The 24,696-nt window shown below is 38.6% G+C and overlaps 2 protein-coding genes across 4 annotated transcripts in view; one reads left to right on the forward strand and one right to left on the reverse strand.

The window, feature by feature from the left end:
* Window positions 1-9,152, reverse strand: part of urb2 (URB2 ribosome biogenesis homolog) — a 14,680-nt gene extending 5,528 nt beyond the window's left edge. The window contains exons 1-8 of one of the 2 annotated variants that reach the window (XM_008309884.3): window positions 9,036-9,152; window positions 7,258-7,434; window positions 6,735-6,911; window positions 5,144-6,240; window positions 4,902-5,040; window positions 1,768-4,099; window positions 1,060-1,220; window positions 819-929 (exon numbers count right to left, since the gene is read on the reverse strand). In XM_008309884.3, the coding sequence (XP_008308106.1) occupies window positions 819-929; window positions 1,060-1,220; window positions 1,768-4,099; window positions 4,902-5,040; window positions 5,144-6,240; window positions 6,735-6,911; window positions 7,258-7,383 (4,143 nt within the window). In that variant the 5' untranslated portion in view covers window positions 7,384-7,434; window positions 9,036-9,152. The remainder of the gene's footprint in view (window positions 1-818; window positions 930-1,059; window positions 1,221-1,767; window positions 4,100-4,901; window positions 5,041-5,143; window positions 6,241-6,734; window positions 6,912-7,257; window positions 7,435-9,035) is intronic. The other variant, XM_025055454.1, reaches the window with a different exon arrangement.
* Window positions 9,153-9,487: 335 nt separating this feature from the next.
* Window positions 9,488-19,804, forward strand: abcb10 (ATP-binding cassette, sub-family B (MDR/TAP), member 10). Of its 2 annotated transcripts, none has more exons than XR_003049754.1 (13): window positions 9,488-10,287; window positions 11,322-11,528; window positions 11,645-11,847; window positions 12,526-12,660; window positions 13,057-13,203; window positions 14,902-15,037; window positions 15,145-15,240; window positions 15,895-16,104; window positions 16,201-16,280; window positions 16,519-16,699; window positions 17,432-17,719; window positions 18,872-18,930; window positions 19,041-19,116. XR_003049754.1 is itself a non-coding variant. In XM_025055729.1 (13 exons), exons 1-13 carry the CDS (start codon window positions 9,894-9,896, stop codon window positions 19,232-19,234), a joined length of 2,319 nt encoding a protein of 772 aa, XP_024911497.1. In that variant the 5' UTR covers window positions 9,488-9,893; the 3' UTR covers window positions 19,235-19,804. The 2 variants fall into 2 exon arrangements, 1 of the variants encoding a protein (XP_024911497.1); XM_025055729.1 differs by having other exon boundaries at window positions 17,432-17,708; window positions 19,041-19,804.
* The last annotated feature ends 4,892 nt before the right edge of the window (window positions 19,805-24,696 follow it).

The raw sequence follows: 24,696 nt of genomic DNA on the forward strand, positions 1-24,696 counted from the left end.
CACACTTTGGGCATACCTGTTCTAAAAAAAATTAAAATATCGTTATTTAAGTATTTATAACAAGCTGGTGTACATTTCACACCTGTATTCATCACAGCCATTTGGCAAGTATCAAAAACACAAACATTACTGTTCGGGGGGGGGGGGGGGGCCACCCGGATTATAAAAAACACGCACACAATTTTATCTTTTTTCTATACTGTTTAAATATCCCATGTTACACTGAGGCTTCGATTATTTTTTTTCTTCTTAAATTTCGTGGGTGCGGCTTACATTCAGGTGCGCTCAATAGTCCGGAAATGACGGTAATATATTACTATCTACCCTGCTCCGATTAGATCTTAGTGGAGCATTTGATACTATATTCTCACTGTTAATATGTTTTTTTTCTCCCCACTATTGCCAAAGTACTTTTCCAGTGCATGAATTAATCAGGTTTTTTTATATAGTATTTGAAAGATTGATTTTTACTCTGTCCTATTTTTATTTGACATTTTTAAGATTATACAATAATTCTTAATAGGAAAAACCCAGTGCACGTAACTGTTTAGAAAGAGAAAAACAATCACAGACAGAGCTGAAACTAATGAAACGTAACGTTGTTCGCTTGACTGACGACACTTTCAAACCATTCTGCAAAATTCGCCAATTTGCACCGTAAAAAAATTAAAAATCGACGCATGAAATTACACTTGTAACACATTGTCAAATTTTTCCCCCCACTCCCTAAGGAAATTGCTAGCACAACTTTAATGGAGCTTTCATTGGGACTGTGCACTGGGAACATTTGTCTGAACTTAGGCATGTTTACTACTCACCACCATGGCAGATATAATCTCTGGTGCAATAAGCCAAAGGGCTTGAGAGCAGTTGTCAGGCAACCGACAGGAGAAAAGCAGTTTAGTGATGATGACTGCAGACAGCACCTCCTGCAGCAGAGAATGGCAGAACATGAGATCAAAATAAAAACACATTAAATAAATATGTAAAAAAAAAAACATCTGCTGACTGACTGACAACACTGGCGCAGAAAGTGGCATGAGCAGATCTTGGCCTCACCCTGTAGTTTCCTGCCTTTAATTTTCCACTGTGTAGTCCATCTTTAACAATTACCAGCAGCAGGGTCAAATGGTGAGTTGTACTTTTCTCTGTCAGTTGCTGGAGAAGCTCCTCTACTGTAGGTTCAAGCTCACAGATGTTTTCCGAAGACAACCAGGAAGCTAAAGGCATATTTTGTTTTTTTTTTAAAGCGGGGGGAAAAAGGACAAAAAACAATCAATGCAAAGCACCCACTTATGACATTTTTAGTTTCTGATGTTATGTAAACTTTAAATTAACTATACATTAGGACAGGCATGGGTAAACTAAGGCCCGAGGGGCGCATGTGGCCCGTTCGGGTTTTTAATCCGGCATGCCAAACGTTTCCAAATTATATAATTTATCTATATTATCATTATACTTACTACTCACATTTCCCCAATGGATGGTATAGAAATTGATTAAAGCATTTTTAACATTTTAGCCTTTATGCATGACGTTCAATTTTTAGGACAACTGTAGCCCACCTGCATTAAGACAAAGCTACTGCCTGGCACTGTACAGGTGAATTTATATTATTAGCCTAATTAGCATCATAAACTAATATCCCTTAAGAAGTGGCTTTACTTATGAATTTACGACTTTGTTCGGTTAGGTTCGAATTTAGTGACTTTGGACATACCCGTGATGGACTGTACATCAAATGATATTTTTTTTTTTACAACATACCTGTCAGCAGACTGCATACACCCTGCAGAATCTGAACATACAGTGCCTCCTGAGCTCCTCCTTCATTCTCCCGGTCTTCGCACTTCTTTTCCACTGCTTTGTAGAAGGTGGACAAGAAGCGGAGTGAAGACACTAGAAAGTCCATGGGTCTAGGGTTGGCGCTCAAGTCTTTGAGGATCTGCTGGCACAGCTCCTGATACAGAGTCATGTGTTTAAAAGAGGGACCGGTCGCTACTGAAAGCGCGGTCGACTCGCACTCCAACAGAACGGTCACGATTTCTACCACAAAGGACCGATAGAAGTCGCTGTCCAGTTGACCGGCTCCTGTACTTGCAGTCTGGGGTTTCAACATAAACTCAGTAGCCGATCCCAGGGTCACGGTCACTCTAGACAGCAAGGACATTAAGGTTTGATCCAGTGATTTGCTTCTTCCACAATTAGAGTTCAACACCTGGGCCAAACTACTCAGCGTCGCAAGCTCAAGATAAACACAGGGAAAAAAGGCTTCTGGATTTGGTCTTACATTTTGGGTAAGAAAGGAGACAAACTGGTCTAAGTTGAGCTGGACACTGATATTGTTAATTATTATAAACTGCACCAATGACCCGATGAAGTTCTGCTCTGCTTTGATCAAACCGGAGGAAATCAGAGCATCGGACGTGGTCGCGAATCTTCTGTTGCTGCTGTGCCAACGGAGGCACGAGACCACAGTCTGCAGCAGAGGCCCTCCACGAATGACCTTCAACACACCTTTTAAATTACTACTCTGAACGAGAAAGTTCAGCATTGTGAGAAGACGTACAAAAAAAGCGGTGGGAACCAGGTCGTTGCGACAATCAACACCCACTGGGTCTTGCTGACAGGTGGAGGTCAGCATGAAAAGGAGGAGGAAAAAAACGGAGCAAAGATCCTCAGAGTTCATCGCATCTGGGTTAAGGTCTCTTAGGATTCGCACCAGGTCCGTCAGTTCCTCCACCTGCGCGCCAGTCAGTGTCACGCACACGTCACCGGTCGTGGAGGTTTCCAGGATATCCAGAACTATACTCTCGCTCGCCATTACCCTCGAAAACCTCAACTCCTGATGCGCAGCGATCAGAACATCTCTTATCCTTTGAGTGAGACAACAAACAAATGAGGAGAAAAGCGAAGGCAACTCGGGAAGGAGTGGACTTTCGAGAAACTGTGAAGATATCGTGGCCACGGTAAGACGGTTGCGCGGCTTGTCATCTTTTTGTCTGCTTAGGAGCGACGTGACCAGGACATCTGTGAAGCACTTCTTGTCTTCTTCGCTCAAATAAGGAGCAATCAAAGGCAGATTGGTTGTGACGAGATACCAGTAAGCTACAGCATAAGAGTCGGAGTTTACATTGCAGATCTGCCCATCCCACTCGTGCTCCAGACCCGTATTCACTTCACTCTTCAGTTTAGCCAACAAAACCGTAACGGCCTTTTTAACTGCAGCAACGCTACTTTCAGACAGCGGTGCGTTGTCTAGCATAAGCTTCTTGACTTGTTGCAATGTGATCAGTTTGTCAAACAGGCAAGTAACAGGGCTGGTGGAGGAGGACATGCTCAGACACGTTGGTAAGAAGTATACACATCCGTGAGTCTCCGTGTGAGTCATCACCGTAGCACTGGGAACATCCTCGCCCTCAGTTTCCATAACCTCAGCCCCCAGGTGTTTGTATTTACTGCAATGAAGGTCAAAAAGCATGTCCACTTCCACCCAGGAATACCTGAGGATAAGAGTGGCCTCTACCATCTTCTGTGCCCACACTTGAATCTTCTCTAGTTCTTGGCGACTGACACCCTTCCTGACTTTTCCGGACCTGTTTCGTCCAGATCCTTTCATTGCTTTCACAGTGGGATTTTCGTCCGACATCAGCTGCTCTAAGAACCCGACTACCTGGTGCATCTCGCTCATTAGTGCCTTGACCTGCTTGACTAAAGGTAAAGGAGAAGCACTGTCTATGGACTTTGTGTGAAACAAAACAGTATGAAGAAGCTGGCTAAGAGACAGAAGCTTCAATGAAGAATCTCGTCTCTTCTTCTGATTAACGTCCGCCATTTCTTTGTCGCCTTGACCGCCATTCCCCAGGTCAGGGAGTATGTATTTTTTTATGCCGTCCAGCACTAATGAGCAAATCTCTAAGCTCTGAGACAACGGGGTGTCTAGAAGACAGCTGCTCAAGGAAGAGTAAAAGCCATCAAAAAGCAGCGGAGGTCGAAGTTCTTCCAGAGCAGGCTGACAGATCACTGACAGTAGTTCAGAAAAGAGATGAGGTAGCTGACGCAGTTTGGTGTAGATCTGGAGGAGACTACACACCAGAACCTGTTGAGGTAAAGCATTGCATGTTAAGTAAAACTTTTTTTTTTTTAAAAATTGAAAACATTCACGTCAATTTAACTTTTTTGAAAAAAATTGAAAACATTCACGTCAATTTAATTCCCTGCATTCATTCACGAAATGAAATAGAATATTAAATTCAATATGTTTAAGCCCAGCTTTTTCATTTGCATTTCTAATCTAGACAGGAATATTCCGATTTTATCTGTGAAGCAGTAAATCGTTACTACATAAATACAACGTTATTTAAATTGTAGGCCTCTTGTGCCCAAACGAGCTTTATTTAGCAATAACAAATTTTTTTTTTTTTTTTTTTTGGGGCTAAGCCAGAGCCTTTTTTTTTTTATGGATTTTAGCATCAACAACTAAACACAAAGCAAACAAGTCAAATAGATAAAGTCAACATTATGACATAGGCCTCTTGTGCCCAAACGAGCGTTATTTAGCAATAACAATTTTTTATTTTTTTTTTTATTTTGGCTAAGCCAGAGCCTTATTTTTTTTAAATGGATTTTAGCATCAACAACAAAACACAAAGCAAACAGGTCAAATAGATAAAGTCAACATTATGACACTAAATCTTTAGTGCAGGTTGACATTCAGAAAAACCAGGTGGCTCAGTTAGATGAGCTGATACTGATAAGTCATGCATAAAATAGCATAAAATGCTTGGTATCGCAGGGAAAAGTCAGAAGTATGATTGATAATATAAATAAATTATACATGATCTATGTAACTACATTATTGTTTTGGGGATTTTCAACAGCACTAACATTTTCAGTCTCACCTGTCTGGCCGGCTCAACTTGTCCATCTGTACATTCAAAATTAACCCAGGCCAAAGACAGGAGCTGATCCAGGTCTGGTTCAACAATTTGATGGTTCAAACTTAACAGCACCTTGAAACAGTGATGCCAAGCTGGGATGCTTAAAGACATAAATAATAATAAAAAAAATGTTTATATTGATACAAATACATTGTGTAAATTTAAAAAAAATGCACAAAACCTTCAGAAGAACGATATGTTACCTTGGCTGAGCCTTATTTAATAGAATTTGTCCCAAGGCTCTGAAAAAGTTGAGTTGGATCTCTCCGTGTCTTATCCTGTCTGCTGCTACGTTATAGATGTCAGCTGAGACAGCCTGGCCGAGCAGGGACTCCAGAGCAGTCAGGGCCAGGCTCCAGTTCTGTGGAGAAGTGGGAGAGGCAGGAGAGGGCGTCTGGTCTGGGCATGCAGACACAAGCGGGTCTGCTTCTGCGGGGGAACGTGACTGCATATCAGGACCCAGATCCAAGATTGGGACTAGTCTTGTGAGAAAATGAAAACATAAAAGTTTTTGTTCCTCATCATTTTCTCCTTTGCCTTTAGCATAGCTGTCCAGAAAAAACCTAAAAAGCAGAGAGACCGTGTTGGCCTTCAACGAGTATAGCGATGGCTTTTCGCAATAATCCTGAGCAGTCAGTTTGGAAAGTATGGCGGTGACCGGTTTTAACGGGCCCTTAGACCCTCCTGCGCCGCTTTTTCCAGCAATGCCTTTAGTTGGAAGGAGCTCCTCCTTGTACGAGGTCAAGTGCTCGGACGGGAAGAGCGCAAAGAGAAGGACGGAATCTACCCTCAAACAAATGTCTCTCCGCATTTGCTGGTGGAGTTGCGGACGAGCGCGAGAGAGGTCGGCAGAAGTCAGCAGGTGTCTCACGAGGACAAACGGCTGGAACAGGTGGCTGAGTAGCATTACCAAGACTCTGTTTGGGTTAGCTTGTTGACGCTGTACTGCTAAATAACAGGTCAAAACCTGGAGTAGTAACTCAAATAGAAGTGATGATTTGGAGCCTTCATCTGGCTTCGTGGACAATTCCTTCATGTTCCGACAGTCTGTCTTGCCAGCAGCTGAACACATTGAAGACTCCGTCACTGAGCTCCCTGGGATCTGTTGCTGTTGTAGTTCAACGCAGGCCATGGCACAGAGCTTAACCAGCAGGTCAACCATGAGTTCATACTTTGTAATGAAGACAGATGACAGAACTGGACAAGACACGACACCCTGACAAACACTAAGGACAAGTGACGCGGAAACTGACGGGGTAGAACCAGTGTGAGAATATTCCTGAAGACGGTCGAGCAGCAGCTGGAAATAAAAGAGCAAAAAAAAAAAAAAAAAAAGGATGAATGAATGACAGAACATTTAGGACTTAATACAACCCAAACTAGCCATGACATCAGGTATAATGTTTGGACTAGTGCAGGTGAAGGAAGCCTATATGTCAGGGTCTATAATAAACATAATTGACTAGAATATTTTTTTAATTTAATTGCAATATACCATACTTTCTGGACTACTGAGAGCAGAATATATGCCGCACCCACTAAATTTAAACAGGAAAAAAAAAATTTTTTTTTTTACATATATAGACTGCACTTTTCTATAAGCCACAAGTGTCCACACTCCAACATGGGAGACTTACACAAAAAGATTTTTTCACTTTTAATTAAATAAACATATATAGACTGCACTTTTCTATAAGCCACAAGTGTCCACACTCCAACATGGGAGACTTACACAAAAAGATTTTTTCACTTTTAATTAAATAAAAGCACTGAAGACAAAAGATGAAACTGCACCTGTGCCATGTTAAGTCTCAGGCTCACAGTCTTGCCCTGTTTGAGGAGTGACTGAAGCTTCTGGCTGCGAAGCAGGTCGTTGAGGTACAACCAAAGACCTTCTAAGACGTCCTGAGAAAACTCAACCTTCTGACTGTACCAACCCGTCAAGGCATGGGTGCACCAGTCCAGCAACACCTGTATTGGAAGACCAGATGTTAACATACATTTACTATTAATGAGGTAGAGTAAGGCTTCACCACTGAGGAAAAAAAAAAGAGAGTCAAACAATTAATGGTTTAGCAGCATTGATACGTTTGCAAAGTACTCTCTAACTGGTCAGGCCAAAAAGTTCAAACGTACAGATTGTTTGAGGGGTTTTCTTGGTAAAACATTTGCAGTCTTTAACCTTTGCCAAAGTCATTAATTTACATAAAGACATATTTTAGACATCTTCAAAAAAACAAAAAACAAACAAAGAAGCACTATTAACAATATCAACAAAAACATATGCCACAGCTGACAAAGGCACCTAAGCTTTTACCTGTTCCTTGTTTGGAAGCAGACACTGAGACGAGACCCAGGCAAAACGTGCCAGCTTTAGCTTGTCCTCCCATGGAGTTTGAGGGCTCTTCAGTTTCAGGTGGATACCCGAAAAGATGGCCGCCATCTCTGCAGCTGCTAATACAGCTGCATACAACAATGGATTTCTAATGAAGCACTGAAAGTACAAAAGAGGTGTGCTTAGATCAAAGGCATAAGAATAAAAATGGTGAATTGTAGCCTGACACTTGGAAGAAAAGAAAAAAAGATTAAAAAAAAAATTAATTTGTGTATTGTAACTAGTAGGGTAGTGTAATCACCATACCTGAGTATAGCCTTGCTATCTTATACAATTAATCACACAAGAACACAATCATCACAGTGTACTGTAGCACTGCTGCCCGCAAAATGCTACAGTCTGACAGCTTAGTGATGGGACAGATTACTGGGATCAGAACGTCAGACAAATTGTCAAATCATGTTCAGGCACAATGAGCCCGGATTCCTTCTAATGCATGACAATGTCCACCATCATAAGCCATAGTGGGGCTGAATCCTGGATGACTAAGTCAATGATGCTACTGATTAGCAGACATGGGCAAACTAAGGCCCGGGGGCTGAATGCGGCCCGTTCAGCTTTTTATAATGCCGGCCAAACTTTTCCATATTATATAATTTATTTATATTATGATTATACATCTGCCTTTTCCCTGCAATGCCCACATTTCTCCAACAGATGGTGTAGAAAATTAGAAAAGCATTTTAGCCTTAACGCATGACTGTAAACATTAAGGCTAAACATTTTAGCCTTAATGCATACTGTGAACAACAGTATGGTTTCATGGCCTAGAAAGAGTACCACAGATGCAATATTTGCCTTGAAGATGCTGATGGAGAAGTACAGAGAAGGTCAGAAGGAGCTGCGTTGTGTATTGGTAGATTTAGATTTGCTAAGATTCTCTTTAGGAGTGACAAGGATGGACAGGATTGGGAATGAGGTCATTAGAGGGACAACAGAGACAGGAAGGTTTGGAGAAAAAGCTAGAGAAGCAAGAATGACATGATTTGGACATGTGCAGAGGAGGGANNNCTTGGTAGAAGACTGCTAGAGATGGAGCTACCAGGTAGGAGACAAAGAGGAAGGCCAAAGAGGAGATATGTGGATGCAGTGAGGGAGGACATGCAGATAGTTGGAGTCAGAGTAAAAGATGCAGACAACAGGGTAAAATGGAAAACGTTGATTCACTGTGGCAAACCCGGAAAAAAAAAAGGGACAAAGCCGAAAGGAAAAGAAGAAGAAGAACGCTCCATCTATCTGCTCCTGACACGGCCCGCCCCCGCCATCATAAGACAATTGAGGCCCGCGAGTCAAAAAGTTTGCCCCCGCCAGGACACTCCATCTATAACAGTACTGGACGTTCAAGCACAATGCGCACATCTAAGGAATACACATAATATAGCAGAGTAAATAACAGAATACGCATTTCAATTATTGTACAAAGACCACTAAGACCTAACTTTTTTATTTTCTTTTCTTTTTTTTTTTGTTTTGTTGTGAATGTCCCATGATGATATTCTTCACGCTGCCTTTAATGACAGGTCCATAACGTGTATTTAGCAGTTAGCTTAAAGCTAAACAGAGCGAGATATCGTGGGTACATTTGTCACTCCATTACGCTAAATTGTCGCCGGAAAAGTAAAACAAAAAAAAAGAAAAACCTATCGATTCCAGTATTTTTCGTGGATATTGCGTTTTGTATGTTTTAAAAGCAAACTTACAACTTTCCGGAACACACGTGCCTCCTGTTTTCCTACTTGACTGACCTTTCAACTTTCTAGTCGGCCAGGCCAAAGCAATCGATAGTCATTCGATGTTAGTACTATGCACACTAACTGCAGCTCAAACTGTGTCTTCATTAAGGTCATGATTCTATGTGTATGCAACATTTAACCATGCTGTTTAAAAAATAATAAAAACATGATGTCGACATACTCACTTATTTGGGAAAACTAATTCGAAACGTTTAAAATTAATTTTAATTTTTTTACGCAATTGTATGTATCAATTAATCTCAAATTTACAGATATTATAATTCCATGTATTTATTCAGCCACGTTTATGGGATGACTTAACATTTTTGCTTAATTTTAAAGTCGAATTTTAAACATTCATTTCTCTGGGTTCTTTTGCTGATGCCTTAAAGTGTGTAAGTGTGTGTAAGTGTTTGTGTGTGTCCTTCCGCCGGGGAGAAGGACAACCAACAGTCCTGTACCACAGTCGGTATAAATTCAGTATGGTTTGCACACTAGGTTAATGACGGGGTATTCTTATTTCTCTCCGCCAGGCTTACCATAGGGTGGAGTGTACTAATTGTGTGTGGTCACTGAGCCACAGCTGACATTGACAGGTAGGGTGGTGGAGGGAGTTACTGCTTGATAATCAAAGATAAATGGGCGAAGTCTCCTGTTGCTTGTAGATAATGTTTAAAATAACGGCCTATACTAGGCAATGAAGCAAGTTCAAGTAAACAGTTCAAGAGTCTAAGGGAAATGGACATGGATTTCACCAGAAGCAGAGCTCACCGTTGGATTACCTTTCGCTAAAGCTTCTTTAATTTAAAGCTAATCGGTTTGCTTATGACAATGTGGCTTTTAATTCGTGTTTCTGGAACATATTTACAAAGACTGAGGCTCACACTACCCGGGAGGTGCTCCTTGGACCACAGCATGAGCTTCTCAGTCGGTTCCCGGAAGACTACACATCGGAGCAGGGTCAGCTGCTCTCTCCGTTCGTCATCCAAGCCCCAACCGTGGGCTTTGTCGTACAGACCACTCTTCCTACACACCCCTACGTGTACTCGCATGCCTATCGCCTTCGCTGGCTCCTCTGCAACATCACGAGCAACACTATCAACCGGAGCAGAAAAGAGCCAATCAGACACTGGAATAATACAGCCAAAGACCCCGGTCCCTTTGAACGACGTAAAGAGAATTTTGGGTCTCGCTCAATCAGAGAAATGGAGACTGACAGGTAAAAATGTGCTAAACCAATCTGCCACCTTCCGTCTCAGTTGAAGACATTTTTAATGTTTTGTTAATTATAAATACATTCTTCGAAAAAGTCAGCTTTTTGTACCTACCAACAATATTCTATATTCGATTATTAAAACTTTATATATGTGGATACTAATAGATAAATATCTAATATATTTTTCTTTTTTACCTCTGGGATATGTTACAGTCCCGACCTAATACCCATATTTTGGCATCAAGCTAATTTACATTTACAGAACAAGAAGTAAAAAATAGCTGTATGTCAATAAGTATAAGGTCAATAAGTACGCAATACTACAGAACTGTACTATAGCACCTAACATTTCATTAGTATCTAGCAAGAATTGTGATGGATATTATTGTTATTATGACTTAAAAATGACTTGCACAGGAAATAGATCAGGCAAAAATATGAAGTACTAAGTAAATATTAAGTACATTAACATTAAGTTTTGAAGGATTTAAGGAGACAATGTCAATAAATGCAGAGAGAGTAACGGAAGTCAACGAAAAAACCAATTTCCAACAGGCATCATGTTTGTGAATGCACTGATGGTTAATATTGATTGCATTATTTTTATGATCAAGGACCTGAACAAAACAATTCAAACAAGTAAACGCTGATATTAGTAAATCGTCAACTTGTACACAAACCAGAATTTTTTTTTTAGTTTTTTTATTTTTATCAAATGTGTCTAGTATATTTTTTATTTTTTATTTTTATCAAATGTGTCTAGAAGTAAAGGTGTCATAGCCACACTCTGAAACTTAGATTTTGTTAATGGCCTTTTTACTATCATTTGTACCCATTATCCTTCCACACAACACAACTGCTCTGTAAGGACATAATGGCTTATTATATGTTTGTCATGTTGAAATGACGGTCAACACTAACGTGCAACATTATTTGAATGTTGCAATAATACATTTGACACTTAAAGCGCGAGAAAGGTCACATGTATTGCTATCACTTTTAAGGACAAAACAATGATAATAATTGTGTCACCTCAGCTGCTGTCGGCTTCCTCGCCGTCTCCAGTGCAGTCAGCATGTCTGCACCATTCTTCCTGGGAAAAGTGATTGACACCATATACAACAGTGCCGCGGACACGGATACGATGACAGCATCATTGACATCGCTGTGTATAACGCTAACGGGAGTGTTTCTATGTGGTGGTGCAGCAAATGCTGCCAGAGTTTACCTCATGCAAATCTCGGGTAAAACTTGTTGTAAAGTTAATATTTTTTTTGATGCAACAATAACTGAGTAAATTCACTTTTCTATTTCTGCTGTGTATTTCTACATGCTCACCAATGACATATTTTTCTTTAAGGTCAGAAGATTGTACGTAACCTCCGTGCCTCAGTGTTCTCCTCCATACTCACACAGGAAGTGGCATTTTTTGACCGCAATAGGACGGGCGAGCTTATCAACCGGCTTTCGGCTGACACGGCCATTGTTGGCCGCTCGGTTACAGACAACCTCTCTGATGGACTGAGAGCTGTCGCCCAGGCCATTGCCGGTGTCAGCATGATGGTGAGTGGTCTGGGAGTAAAGATGTGCTACATTGTTATGATCAAAAATGATCTGGACGACTGACTGCAGCCTCAGCTAGCCCCCGTAAGAAGCGTATGGACTTCAGTGGGGCTTGCACTCCAGTTTGAGTCGCTTTCGGTGAAGCTAGCTAGATCAACTAGCTCCAGAGGAGATAATCCTATTTAGACAACATCAAATTTACCTGCAGTACTGGTAAATTTTAGCCTTGTGGCTAACTCTCTATTTACTGAAGAACTCAATCAGTTTGTTTTAATAAAGAATTTATTTAAATACAAGTCTGCAGGGCACTAACAAGGCAAACTGGTACGTCTACCGTCACTAATGAAAGCGTGACTACGCATTAATGACGAATATTCTATAAACAACACAAAATTAAGCCAGAATAGTGACGATATTTTGTGTGCTTTTATACAGTTTTTTAAAAATATCTGTGTGCATGTGTATTGTTGTAGGTGTTTGTATAAAACAGTTTTGTTGGGTGTTTTGTAAATGTTCCCATTACATTGTATTTCTATTAGACATCCTAACAAAAGCCCGATTTCTTATTCAAATGATTGCTTTCCTGACATAATAATTAAAAAAGAAATGATGACAAATTACTGAATTCAGGTTATTCTGTTTCTTTTCCCTTTTCTTTACAAACCCCCCCCCCTCTAGTTCTATGTCTCCCCCAGTTTAGCTGGCTTTGTGTTGATGATTGTTCCCCCCCTGGCCATTCTTGCTGCAGGCTATGGCCGGTACCTACGCTCTATCTCCAAATGTACACAGGAGGCTCTGGCTGAAGCAACACAGGTACAATGACCAGTTACATTTGTAATCAAGGCGATATTGAGGCGATGTAAATACTGAAATACTGGAATTTCTGATTGTAGCAAAAAATAAAACCCATGTTTAGAAGGACATTTTTTATGTTGATGCTATGTTGAGGAAATGTTTGCCGCTGCTGTTTTAGCAGTCAACATAATTTGTGTGTGTATATATATAATAAATATATATATATAAATATATATATATATAAATATATATATATATATTTATCCATATATATATATATATATTTATCCATATATATATATATATAAAAATATATATGGATATACGAGTGTATATCCATATATATAGATAGATATAATTGTATTATTTATATTTTTAAGAGAGTGTTTGTGTGGGTTTTTTTTTTTTTTTTAGTTGGCAGAGGAGCGTATCGGCAACTTGCGGACGGTCAGGGCGTTCGGTAAGGAACTGTCAGAGGTCAGCGCGTACACACAGAAGACAGATGAGGTTCTCAGCCTGGCAAAAAAGGAAGCTGTGCTCCGCGCTGGTTTCTTCGGAGCGGTAAGTGTGTGTTGTACAGCAATGCCACTCTTAACAAATAGTATGTTTCAATACACTTCTGCATTTTGCCGTAACGATTTACGAATTGCCCAAAGTTAACAACTTGTGTATTCTGAATGTTCCACAGTGAAACTGGAAACACGGTCACGTTACACAACCATATTTATGGTTTAAGTTGACAACAGAATACTATGAATTATAATTGATTTAATGTTAAATTGTATATATTGAGAGTATCCTCCTATGTCCCTTTAACAGGGGGAAACTAATTTAATTGAGTTTTGTAGAGCAGGAGAAGATAATCCACACTGCGGCACTAAATGTAAACAGTTGGAGGGACAACTTAATAATTAGTTCAATTGTAAAAGTAGTTCTGCTGGGTTTGAGTTTGAGAAAAAGGCAAAGCGCCAACTACTGGAGAAAGAGGAGACAAGTGATTATGTTAAAGTTACTTAACGTGTATGAGATGTTTGTAATGTGAGGAAAGACTGCTCAGTGCGCTATGGGAGTTCGCCCAGCAGTCTAGTCCTGTAGAAACATACTACTAAGGGATAACTCAGGTTTACCTGAGCCAGCCCTACAAATAGGATTCATCAACAAGGAAGGTTTGATGTCTAACTTTGAAACTAGAGAGGGCAACATCCTCCAGAACGAACTCTGGCAGCTAAAACTAAACTATTTTACCTGCACTGTGCCGAAGTTTTATTTGCACAATGGAAAAGTGTGGCTTTGTAAATATCGAGGGCCTGTTTTTTTTGTCTAGCCAGCTCTACCTCCCATGACAATGTCCAAGCATTATGATCAGTAAAAATAAAATGGTGCAATTGAAAGTCAGAAATGGACGTGGAATGGATGTAAATAGTTCCTGTCTTGGGATCAGCAGGTAAAATACAGGACTACTTGCTCCTGATAGCTAATATACAGGTGGTACATTATGCATTTCTGACCTAGGCATTAGGTGGCTTCCTGTATAAACAAATCCTCGTACTAATAATCACATAGTGTCTTTAGAAACCATATATTATGCAGAAATGTAGTACAACAACTTGTTATATCCTAGATCAGGGGTTGCCAACATGGACTATTATGCTGTTCTAAAAATAAAACTAGTCAACAAGAGGGTGAAATTAATTGTTTTTTTTTTTTTATGTACTCTACCCTCAAGTCAGTGCCTTGATGTTTACTGACTGTAGAGACTCACCTTTCCACATTCCTGGTAATGCAGGAAGTTTGTGGCTTATCTTCGGATCGCTTTACTGAAATCCTCCAGGCGAGGGTTGTTTCTAGCAATCACAAACAATAGCACTAACCAACAAATAATTTTTATGCAAATTGTATTTCCTATTGTAGTCTGTTTTTACTTCTAGTTCTTTTATTTGGTGCTCATATTTTTTAGTTTGTCTTTCTGTATTCACTCATTTATCCCAAGTTATTTCTCTCCATCAAATTCATTGTTTTAAAGACCGACCGCTGCGTAAAATTCAACAGAATTCAATTATTATTGTCCATAAGTTATGTTTCCAAAACGCTATATATTCCTTATTAAAATCAGACTGAGAAACACACGAAAGAAGGTATGAATTTAAGATTCCAGTAAATGTGAAAAGAGACAGACATGTTTTTGGAGAAGGCTGTTTAAATTATTTTTATTTTTTTTAAAAAACAAAAATAACATATAGTACAAATTTCAACTTTTAGACAGGTCTGAGTGGAAACATCATGATCTTGTCAGTGCTGTACAAAGGAGGGCTCCTCATGGCTAGTCATCACATGACTGTTGGGGAGCTGTCGTCCTTTCTCATGTACACCTTCTGGGTAGGCATCAGTATTGCAGGTGAGAGGAAAAAAAAAAGTTGAACTGAGAAAACACACTTTGTCTGCCCAGTGTTCACAGTCATTTTACATTTTAACAATGCTATGTTATTTTTGCTCGTCGTACAGGTCTAAGTTCCTTCTACTCTGAGATGATGAAAGGTTTCGGAGCCGGCACTCGACTATGGGAGCTGCTGGACAGGAAACCCGAGTTTCCTCTTAATGGTCAGGAAATAAACATGCATGGCTCTGCGCAATTAAGCTGGTGTGACCTGTGAACCACAACCTTAATTATGGTGGAGGGGTTTGAGTATCCAAATGAACCTAGGGAAGCTACGTTGTCTGGGGCTTAATGCCCCCAGGTGGGGTCGCCCAAGGCCAAGAGCAGTGCAAAACCCCCTTACGAAAGAAATAAAGAAAACTAGATACACTATATTACTTATTATAAGTATTGGCTCACCTGCCTTGACTCATACTATGAACTCAAGTGCCATCCCATTCCTAACCCAGAGTTCAATATGATGTCGGTCCACCTTTTGCAGCTATTACAGATAGGGTGAAGAAACAATCTCTGATTTTTGAAGACCTTAGGGCAGATTTCTTTTAACCAGGCAACACATGAGGCTGAAATATAGGTTAAAAAAAACTTAAAAGCAAACTCCACTAGAAAGCAGCACAACCTCAAAAAAGCGCAGAGTGAGATTGAATGATGAGAATGGAATACTGCGTATTATTTTAAAATGATTCATGATAAATATATATTGAAAAAAAATCTCTGAATCTGATACTGTTTAGGGCAGTAGCGAAGCCTTGCTGGCCTTGATGGTACGTGAGTATATTGAGAGTTTATATTAATTTCACCTTTTCCCCCGTTCACAGAAGGTCTAGTGCTCCCCACAGACCAAATAAGGGGCCACATTGAATTCTGTGACGTCTCTTTTGCTTACCCGACCCGTAAGGAGGCTTCTATTTTCAAGAACCTGAGTCTGGTGGTCCCAGCTGGTACGGTCATGGCTGTGGTTGGCTCCAGTGGATCTGGAAAGTCAACCATGGTGTCACTGCTGCTCAGACTGTATGATACCGATCTGGGTGAGGACGAGCTTCTCAATCAGAGGTTTACAACTTATGCTGCTGATTACTGGTAACACTTTTCACAATTTCTTTTTTTTTTTTATCATCTTACAGGAAACATTACCATAGATGGATATGACATCAGGGATTTGAATCCCTATTGGCTAAGGAGTCAAATTGGAACTGTCAGCCAGGTAATCAATAAAATTACATTTGAATTACTATAAATATTTATATATTTATGTATTTATATATTTATGTATTTATATATTTATATATTTATATATTTATATATTTATATATTTATATATTTAATATAGCACTCAGAACCCAGACACTCTTTAGTAATGCAACATTCTCAATCATTTAAATAAAAATGTGTCATGAAGTAATTAAAAATATAACTATTCTGTATTGGGTTTTTTTTTTCAGGAGCCTGTGCTGTTTTCTACCTCGATAAGGGAAAATATTACTTATGGTGCAGTGAACCCTGACGCCGTGACCACAGAAGAGATCTACAGAGTAGCTAGAGTGGCCAATGCCTATGAATTCATCCAGGCGTTCCCTAATGGCTTCAACACTGTGGTTGGGGAGAAAGGAATTCTGCTTTCAGGTAACAAACCAAGCTGAAATATACTAAACATCTTTATCCACCATTGACTCCTGAACTGTATGTGGTAACTAGGGATGGGCAGAGTTAGCAAAGTGTTATTAAACTTGTATGTATGTATGTATGTATATATATATATATATATGTGTGTATATATATATATGTATATATATATATGTATATATATATGTATATGTATGTATATATATATATGTATATGTATGTATATATATATATGTATATGTATGTATATATATATATGTATATGTATGTATATATATATATGTATATGTATGTATATATATATATGTATATGTATGTATATATATATATGTATGTATGTATATATCTGTATATATATGTATATGTATGTATATATGTATGTATCACTGCCCCCTATCGGTGTGCATGGTGCTTTCTGCCTCAATCTGCACTTTTTCTTTGCGCTCATAAAGACTACACACATTTAAAATATATTAGACAGACTATGGAAAGAGCACGTATACTGTAGTACATCTCTCTCTCTCTCTCTCTTCGCTCACTCACGAGCTTCTGCTTGTGCTCTCACTTCACTGCTGCTGGGGGTTTAAAAAAAAAATTGCGATTCATTTTCCAAATAGTATAGTACCGTTTTGTTTGTTTTTTAGACTTTTTCCCCAAAGACCAGTTTATAAATTGTCATTTTAGGGTTAAAATTATGTAAACTTAATAAATGTAAAACATTTTTCTTTTTAGGTGGTCAGAAACAAAGGATAGCCATAGCCAGAGCCTTGCTCAAGGTAAGAACCAGTGGAGTGATTTTTTTTTTTTTTTTTTTTAATACTCTACAGAGCCTGTCTCAACATATGGGGGTTTGCTATTTAAAACTGTTGTTTTTTTTTTTACATTATCTATCTATCTTATCTATCTATCTAGAGTTAGGGCAGACATATGAAGCTGAATTTAATATGAATTTTTTTTTTTTTTTACCTCTACAGAATCCTGTGATATTACTTTTGGATGAGGCTACCAGGTGAGAGTCAGGTTTGTTGAAGAATATTAATGATAAAAAAAAAAAGAAATTGTAATTGGGATGATGCGTTTGTGACGTATAAACTATAGTTTTCCCCTAAAGCAAAACTAACTCTTTTAAATAAACGCAATGATACCACAAATGATATAAAATATTGAAATCATTATTATACAATTTTTTTTTCCCCCCATGTGTACTGACAAATAAAATAAAATAATCTTTTAGAGGTAGTAGCATATCTCGTAGTTTAACTACTGCAACATAGAGTACGGGCCAATGCTGATATCAGTCGCGTCCTGCCCTTCATATGGCAATAGTGTCTCTGTTTACGGCATGTCGCCATAGTTGAGCATTTGGGCTTAGGCATCAGATCAGAGGAGCCATAAGTGTATTTTCTTTTGATATTTGATCCTGAAATTTTAACCAATATCAGACCAATGCCTATTCTGAGTATTGGATTGAGCCATCCATAGTTTAAATACAGTGTCCCTTTAAAAAATATACACAAAATGTACATGTACAAAATGTACATGTATGTAATTATGTATTATTTTTAGGCATGTGTACCACTGTCTGTTACTCCTGTCCCACTGGACATTTACATGTTCGTTATTTCCCACAGTATAGCACTTCAGATTGAATTTGGATTAAAGCGTGAGATTCTTAAGTGTTTCAAATTTTGATTTTTAAGGTCAAATAACCTATTGTGCGTGAAAAGCTAAAAATTGGCTTTGTAAAGGACCCAGAAGACAAGTGTTGTCAAGCGTTAATTAAAGATGCTAGTGACTATTGTACTCCTTTCCAGTGCACTGTTGCTGTAATTTGGTGGTTCTGTATTTTGGTCACATGGTGGCACTCATTGCACACAGACTGTGTATACCATGTATCATGACTGTGTATACCATGTATACAATCATCCTTTTCTTCCTAGCATTATTTTCAGTTTAAAAGTGTTTTTTTCTAGTAGAATCCTCATTGAAATATAAATCATATAAATCAGATAAGCCATAGCATCCTTCATAAATGAAATCTTACTGCAACTTTCTGGGAACATATCCAGTGGCGTTTTGCTATCTTTTCATCTTCAAACCCAAGGGTTGTATCTCCTTTTATGTGCGCCTTCTGTAATTTGAACGGAAACCTAATTCATGTTCTTTCTTTAGTGCGCTGGATGCTGAAAATGAATCCTTGGTCCAAGAGGCATTGGAACGCCTGATGGACGGTATGGGCCACAATGAGAACCCATTGTTTAACAACCTTGTAATTATTTATTTTTGTGATTTTTAAAAAAAATTTTTTTACCTTTTCTTCCCTCATCATGGGTGACAACAGGAAGAACTGTTGTTATCATTGCTCACCGACTGTCCACCATCAAGAATGCAGATGCCGTGGCTGTGCTAGACCAGTGCCGTGTGGCGGAGTGCGGCCAGCACTTGGAGCTGCTGAGCAACAAAGATGGGCTGTTCAGAAAACTGATGGAGAAGCAGGCCTTTTTGCAGGAGGAACACAGCAGAGCACTGGGCTGAGATAGCAGCGTAAAAACCCGCGCGGAGAAGGGGAAGGAGACACCTCGACGTGGAGTCAGTGGCTTTGCTGTGGGAACAATGCAAAATGCTGCCTCGAGATTATAGGTGGGAACAGGGAAAGTCAAATAATATTTTATTTTTGGACTAGATCTGAATGAATATGAGGACTAGGATTAAGATGAGATGTGACATTACATGAAGAGAATTCATTTTTTTAACACTTTATATGTAAAATTAGAGTTAATAAAATACATTTTTAAACACAGATTTTTAGTTGAAAAAAAAGAGAAAAAGACTATATAAATATAAGACTGCTTCCAGGGTTCAAAATCATTTAACAATGAGAAACTTTTTACATTAAGTGGTAGTCTGATCGAACATACGGTATAATGAGTGGTGTCGTTATACATTATATCAGTGCAACACATGCAAGTGCTGCAGACGTACAGTGGAACCTCGAGATATGAGCAAAATCCATTACAGGACCGAGCTCGTAACTCAAGGTGCTCGTATATTGCATCTTTTCCCATAAGAAATAACAGAAAAAAAATGTATCTGTTTCGGCCCTCTTAAAAAAAAAACGCCCTTATTTTGTAAGAGTTCGAGACAGACGATACAGTAGCGGCTAATGGTGGCATGTGCGGAGGAGGGAGGGAAGAGAGTTGGCCCAACATAGACACTTGATTCCGTAGCATTCCTTACACATTATTTATGTACGTACATACTTATGTAATAGTATATACTTACATAAACTTAGAATTACCTTAACTTATTTATGTACGTACATACTTACGTACATAGTACATACTTACATAAACTAAGAATTACCTTAACTTACTTTTTTTTTCTTTTTAATTTTTCTATTTTTTTTTTTTTCTTTTTTTCGATTTGTATTCTTTCTTTAGTGGGCTTCTCACTACCATCCTTACCAATCACTTTCTTAGGACTCATCACTATTATGAATAATAACGCACAAAATCGAGAGAAAATCACGTAGATAACGCAAACAAATGCGGAGGACTCGCGAGAGATGCGTACAGAAGTCAACGAACACGTGACGTGAACGAGTGAAGCGGTGTGGGATGCTCCGGTGCTCGTATCTCAAGGTTCCAATGTACTTTTCTGTCACTCTAAGATGCTATACTTTCCTGGCAGCAGTATAAACATCAGCCAGCACATTTCCAACATCCAAAATCCAAAACTCCTTTAAACAGATCAAGCTTTTGGATAACATGAGCAACTGTTATTCTAGTTGCCGGTATGGTCATTTACTAAAGATTCAATCCCATAAATCCTTCTGCTGCTGATACTGACAGCCAAAATTTTCAGAAGTCTAATGAGAGATCAACTCCATGTGTGGAGTAAGGACAACTTGTCAATCTCTCTGGAACAGGCTCGGACAAACTAAGGCCCGGGGGCCGGATGTGGCCCGTTGAGCTTTTTAATCCAGCCTGCCAAACATTCCAAATGATATAATATATTTATATTATCATTATACTTCTGCTTTTTCCCTGCAATACCCACGTTTTGCCAATAGGTGACGTAGAGAATGATAAAAGCGTTTTAGCGTTTATGCATGACTTTTTCACGTCATTTATCTGGTTCACACGAATGCTCCATCTATCTGCTCCTGACCCGGCCCCTCTGTTCAATTTTAGGACAGTTGTGCCCCGTGAGTCAAAAAGTTTGCCCACGCCTGCTCTAGAAACAGTAAAGACAGTTCAGCTCTTTATCTTTGTTTTTTTTATTACTGAACTTAGAATGCCAATAACATTACAATCATGTATTTATTGTTAGGTTTTTGCTGTAATTGTTTTTTTTTTAAAAAATAGGCCAAAATGAAGCAGCTAGTTATTTTGACACTGTGCTTTACAAGAAGGATGAAACTACTCTAATGCACATTTTAGTTTATGAAAGTTTTTTTTACAGAGCCCTTCCCAGTTTTCTGCTTTGTCAACATTTGCCATATAAAACACTGGATTAGATGAGTGCGTTTACAGCAATACGCAATTTTTTCCCCCATAGAGCATAGCCACCAAATGGAGACATTTTTGTTGTTTGTTTTTTTTTGTTTGTTTGTTTGCAGCGAAGACAGTAGCTGCTAGTGTCGGAGTAGCAGGGTTTTCATTGTACATGCGGTGATATATTGTTTATGGTAAAATATCAAATATTGTGAAATATTTTGTCACTTCACAGATGGGAATTGGGTTGAGGTCTCTTTTAGATGCCCTTTAAACTACATGACACAATGGTAATTAAAAAAACATAATTTTGCCTTTTATTTTTATGGTGTATTTGGACTGTCCTTTTAAATGTTTGCATTTTAATCTGAAATATTTTGTGCTTTTTATTTATTTTTTCAAAAACGTAAAAAAAAGGTTTTACAGGAAAACATTAAAATAATTGAAATAATCTGCAACAATCAAAGCTCATGAGTGGTTGCTGGGATGTATGGTTGGACAATGACTGTTTGGGGGCGCTGTTTTGCGAAATGTCAATTCTCGTCTTTTCCGGTTCCTGTGGGCTCCGAGGCAGTAAGCAACAGGGATTTTCAAAATAAAAGCCGATGACCAACAGTTAAAAAAAACTGCGTTAACACGCGATAACATAATTGTCGACGTCGATTAATTAATGAATGAACAAAGCTCAGCCCTAATAATTATACGGCAGACCTTCGAACCTCGAATACAATTCATTCCAGAAGGCTATTCGAGGTCACTCTGACATTTATTTAAAATGTAAGGAAGCAGCGTTTTTATTTTATTTTATTTTTTTAATTTCTTTACGTTTTTGTCAATTTATGCATCATTTGACAGTTACCTCCGCTGGTGAAATATTCTTAAATATAAAGGCGAATGAACCTTGGGACTGATATTGTGATACATCATAGTCTGCCATTTTAATTTTAAATAGCTCGCCAAGAACTGCAAGGTCGGACCCGCCAAACTTTTCCAAATAATAAAATATATTTATATTATCATTATACTTATGCCTTTCCCTGCAATATCCACGTTTCCCCAATAGGAGGCGTAGAAAATTATAAAAGCATTTTAGCCTTTATGCATGACTTTTACATGTCATTTATCTTAGTTCACACGAACTCCCTGCCTGCTCCTGACCCAGCCCCATCTGTTCAGTTGTAGGACAAATGTGGCCCGAGACTCAAAAAGTTTCTGCCTGATCTAGACCCAGAGAAACCTAAGTTTAGAAGTAAACAATAAACAAAGGGTCTTCCACTCACAATAAACTCTTCCACCATGGTCAAACAAATAGGTAGTTTAAATTACAACAACAACAACAACAGCACCAACAACAAAACCCCCAACCATATAGACGTACTGTACAATCAGTGATGCGTCAAAAGGAATTCTCATATTTTGTGAAAATACGATGTTTATCTCCTGTGAAACCACAGAGAGGCGCTGTTTGTTGACCTCGCGAGTTTACACACACACCAAATACATACCAAGATTATGTACAGCGGCATCCGATGACCACTCTCTTAATAATTTGTGTTAATAATTTGTGTTTAAAATTATTATATTATTATATTATATTGTTACATTATTAACTCAGCAAACACCACAACGACGTCGACACAAATAAAACCACGAACGCAACAACCTCAGAGTAGCGATTAAAAAAAAAATCACATTATAATATTAGCAATATGTATTATATTTAACAAAAAGAGTACTTTACACTAGCTAGGCTTATAAGCGTCATGAGCAGAGTTGGGTTGTTAATTATTGCTTTGTTAAATCACAAAATAAAAGTTAAAAAAACACTTTTTTTTGCTTGCTACTTTGCTTGTAATTTTATCTTCCACAATTTGCAGATTATATAAACAACAATTTATTCAAACTTGATACTTCCTACATGCATTCACTCTTCTGTCATACGATGCTGAAATATTACCAATCAGATACCTCCTTTGTCCGCCAAGCAAGAGCCTTTATTAATCCGGCCAACCGGGCCCCTCCATTTATCTGGCCAATCAGATTGCTCCTTGTATCTGGCCAATTATATTGCTCCTTTTTTCCGGCTAATCAAGAGCCTCCTTTTTTGGGCAATCAGACTGCTGCTTTTACCCAGCTAACCTGGAGCCTCTTTTGTCTGACCAATCAGGGCCCTCGTTTTTTTCGGCTAATCAAATCTTTCCATTTTCCTGCCTAATCAGGCACCCCCATTTATACAGCCAATCAGGGCCATCCACTCATTTTGTTAAGGAAATAAACACACTGAAAAATCAGAATTGCTTTTTAATTTGGTCAGAACTAGATCTTAGCATTTGTAATCCTCGAGTAAACAAGAACAAGAGGTCATATAAAGGTCATCAGTTCTTCAATAAAAAATACAAAATTATTAATTAAATGAATTAAGTAGCTGTAATTGGGACAAGCTTATTATTTTTATAGGTATTGGATAAACAATTCTATAGCCCTACTTGAAATACAATCTCCAATAATTACAAAATAAAATGTCCTCAATGTAATCAGACTTTTCTGAGGTGAAAAAAACATCTATTTGTTCAGCAAGCGGCCACACTTTAAAGTACACTGACCTAAAGATAGAGTATTGATTCCAGCTGGTGAATGCCAAAGCCAGTGCTATTCTTAAACCTTCTCCTACACTCTCGCCCTTCAAGCTGCTTACATGAATCCGATCTATTTTATAAATTGTTTTTAAAAAAAAAAACCAAACTCTCCCATGTTTCAGCACAAGATTTTTTAAACCCAAACTCTCCCATGTTTCAGCACAAGAAACCACGTGTCTCTAAAAAAACTTCCCAACAGACATACGCAGGTTATCCACAGTGATTTTACCAACTGCTATTGACACCCTTTCATCTCACCCTTTTCCAGGGTGCCTCCCTCCCCCATGGCACGTATGACCTCCCCCTCCCCGTCGTCCTTCCTCCTTTACCATCCCTCCCTCCTAACAACTGCAAGTCCTTTTACATTTTAGGCATTGCATTACTGGACAAGCCCTCTAGTCCAAAACGGTTCACAACAAGTGTGTAATAGTAGCCCAACCTTGCTCTATCACCCTACAACTCAACTCTCCTCCCACAGGTTTACTGTTAACTATTTTTGCCTTTTGCCATTGACTTCACCCATTTGCAACAGTCCGACCAATAACTTGTTCCTCACCGTAACTCGTTCAATACAATATTAATGTGAATAAAAACTACGTCTGACCTCTATCTTAACCAGAACTTCAAAAATAAGGATCGATCTTATGAGTCGCTTGAGTCCTGAACTCAAGAGGATTGTGAATAAAGTATAGTAAATTAAAGTTAAAGTGAAGTTCCTTAAAGAACAAATTCACAAGTGCGTGTGTGTGAGTGTTATTTATTCGGCTAATTGCTTGGCTTGCATGCGTAGACGTGAAAGCAACAAACAATATTTGAATGTGTACCCTAAAAAAAAAAATGTCGCAGTATACATTAGACAGTAAAT

Source organism: Cynoglossus semilaevis, chromosome 5 (genome assembly GCF_000523025.1).
Source record: "Cynoglossus semilaevis isolate Cse_v1.0 chromosome 5, Cse_v1.0, whole genome shotgun sequence".
Taxonomy (NCBI): Eukaryota; Metazoa; Chordata; class Actinopteri; order Pleuronectiformes; family Cynoglossidae; genus Cynoglossus; species Cynoglossus semilaevis.

Excerpts from the sequence above, each read along its gene's own strand:
- abcb10 (XM_025055729.1), top strand. The coding sequence starts at position 9,894 with ATGACAATGTGGCTTTTAATTCGTGTTTCTGGAACATATTTACAAAGA. Across the intron at positions 15,241-15,894 it reads ACCCGAGTTTCCTCTTAATG|AAGGTCTAGTGCTCCCCACA; the intron begins GTCAGGAAATAA and ends CCCCGTTCACAG. Across the intron at positions 18,931-19,040 it reads ATTGGAACGCCTGATGGACG|GAAGAACTGTTGTTATCATT; the intron begins GTATGGGCCACA and ends GGGTGACAACAG.